The sequence below is a fragment of the Cicer arietinum genome, chromosome 8 (assembly GCF_000331145.2).
Source record: "Cicer arietinum cultivar CDC Frontier isolate Library 1 chromosome 8, Cicar.CDCFrontier_v2.0, whole genome shotgun sequence".
Taxonomy (NCBI): Eukaryota; Viridiplantae; Streptophyta; class Magnoliopsida; order Fabales; family Fabaceae; genus Cicer; species Cicer arietinum.
This window is the reverse complement of record NC_021167.2, coordinates 25461830-25464227: the sequence shown is the minus strand read 5'-3', so window position 1 is coordinate 25464227 and position 2398 is coordinate 25461830. Positions and strand designations below refer to the sequence as shown.

The 2398-nt window shown below is 36.4% G+C and overlaps 1 protein-coding gene across 1 annotated transcript; it reads right to left on the bottom strand.

Moving 5' to 3' along the window:
- Positions 1-314: 314 nt before the first annotated feature.
- LOC101501143 (pentatricopeptide repeat-containing protein At1g05600) lies at positions 315-2282 on the bottom strand. Its single transcript, XM_004512718.4, has one exon. It carries the CDS (start codon positions 1887-1889, stop codon positions 381-383), a length of 1509 nt encoding a protein of 502 aa, XP_004512775.1. The 5' UTR covers positions 1890-2282; the 3' UTR covers positions 315-380.
- Between the last annotated feature and the right edge of the window lie 116 nt (positions 2283-2398).

Here is a 2398-nt window from a genome sequence, read left to right as displayed (position 1 = left end):
TTGTAATAAGATCAAATATTATTATCACATTATTATTCTCATATATACTGCAGCATTAAGTTTTTATACAATATAACAGTAAGCTTCATAAGGGATTAGCAAACAAGCTTCACAAACTCATGATTTTTCAACTAATTTTTATTGACACACTTGATATTTGATCTGAAAAAAAGGTGTATCAGTGTCATGTGAAGAATTGACAGAAGAAGCAACATTAAAGATTTGAGTTATGTATGTGATAATCATGAAGCATTCAAGCTATCCATTAATGAGAATGACACAAACCAAGGCGATACAAGACAAGAAAAAGACGATGAAAAATAAGAATCATAAGCATATTTCGAAAAATGGTAGTACATGATTATCAACAACATTCAGAATCACAAACTTCTTAGACGATTAAATGTCTCCGAGGAAACTTTCATCATCTCCGAGTTACAAAATGACGATGATAACGAATTCCAAACCGAAATTTCAGGAAGTTTTCCCTGGCTTATCATATCCTCCAACAACATAACAGCTTCATATTGTCTACCTAAGGAACATAGACCCTCAATGAGCATATTGTAGTTGTCAGCACTTGGCCAATACGATTTAATCGACATATGCTCCAGAAGCTGGCTTGCCTCGAGAAACTTTCTCTCGCGACAAAGCATTTCGAGTAAAATGCTATAAGTTTCTTTGTCAGCCATACAACCAACCTTTTTAGACATCTTGTTCAAGCTCTCGAGAACCGATGTTGAATTTCCAACGTTACACATGTTTTTCAAGAGAATACTATACACTCTAGCATTTGGTAGACAATTGACTTCAACCATGTCCTCTTCAATTACCTTGATTGCTTCATCTAATTTACCAACTTTGTTCAATGCAGCTACCTTTGCCTCGAAAATTGAATGTTTCGGTTTAAACCCTTTTTTTCTCATTTCGTCGATAACGTTATCAGCCTCGCCTATCTTACCTTCATTGTATAAATCAATCGCCATGGCATTATAACTAGCAGTACTAGGAACCGAACCCCTGACCAAAGCTTCGTGAATCCAACGTTTAATGTCTTCTACATCTTTACCATTGCCGCATTGACTAAGATCAAGTCGGCTATAACATCGCTTCGGAGCTTTCAGTCCTTTCCTCAAAATTTTACTCAGAATCTCCACAGCTTCTTCAAAATTTCCATCATCACATAAAGCATCCAAAAGAGTTCTATAGATTACAATGTCCTCACCATTACCTTTCAAAGAGATTCTCCAAAACATCGAATACAACAAATGAGTCGCCTCGTTCAACCTCTTATCACGACACAAACCCTTCATCACAGTTAAATAACTATCCCTATTAGGATAACATCCCTGATAATCCATCTCTTGGAATATCTGCAACGCCAAATCCGATCGACTCTTTTGACACAAAGCATACATAAGCAAATTCAACGCTTGTACGCGAGACTTCACTTCCCAACCACAAGAACTCTCAACAAAAAGACTATGAGCATCTTCAAGTTTGTTCTCATTCACCATAATCTCCAAAAGGGTATTAAAAGATTGTGTCCAATTCACACAGTTAAACCTAGGAATGTTCTTATAAAGACCAATTGCTTCATCTACTAATCCAACTTTAGCATACATCTTAATAACAGAAACAAAAACTGAATCTTTGCACTCACATGAATCATCTTTCATTTGTTCAATTACTTCCTTCATCTCTTTAAGTCTCCCTGATGTTCCAAGGATAGTGATCATAGTGGCATATACAGGACCATTGTGGGAGTATTTAGGGTACTTTGATTTGGCTTCATTGAAAATTTGCAAAGCTTTTAAAGGGTTCTTTTGTGTTCTTATAATTTGTGAGAGGTAAGTTGGTGTCAACACTCTTGGCCACCTTATACTCATGGTGCCAACAATACAAATCTCTCTCTCTCTCTCTCTCACACACTCACACACATACACACAAATCTCTCTCTCTCTCTCTCTCTCTCTCTCTCTCTCACATACACACACACAAATCTCTTTCTCACTCTCTCTCTCTCTAGCTAAAACTAACAAAACTGATTAAAATGAAAATGCAGAAATTAACTAAAATTAACAACAATGAAATGAAATTGTGATGAAAATGAATAAAAATATGATATTTTTTTTAGTGAAAATAAGAAAAACCTTAATGGGGGTGTTTGAATTGGAGCAAGTTTGGATCTTTTAACTTCAATTTGGAAGATTTTGGAAGAATTGATTGGTGGGTAGGTTGGTGGTGAGTGGTGGAGGTAGCCGAAGGAGACACAGTTGAGAATGAACTGTCCAAGAACAAGGTTTGGGAATGGGCCAATTGGGCTGATGATTTGGGCCTAAAAGCATAACTGTTATTTGCGCGTCCCCTTTTTGTTCATACACCCCCTTCTTTTTTA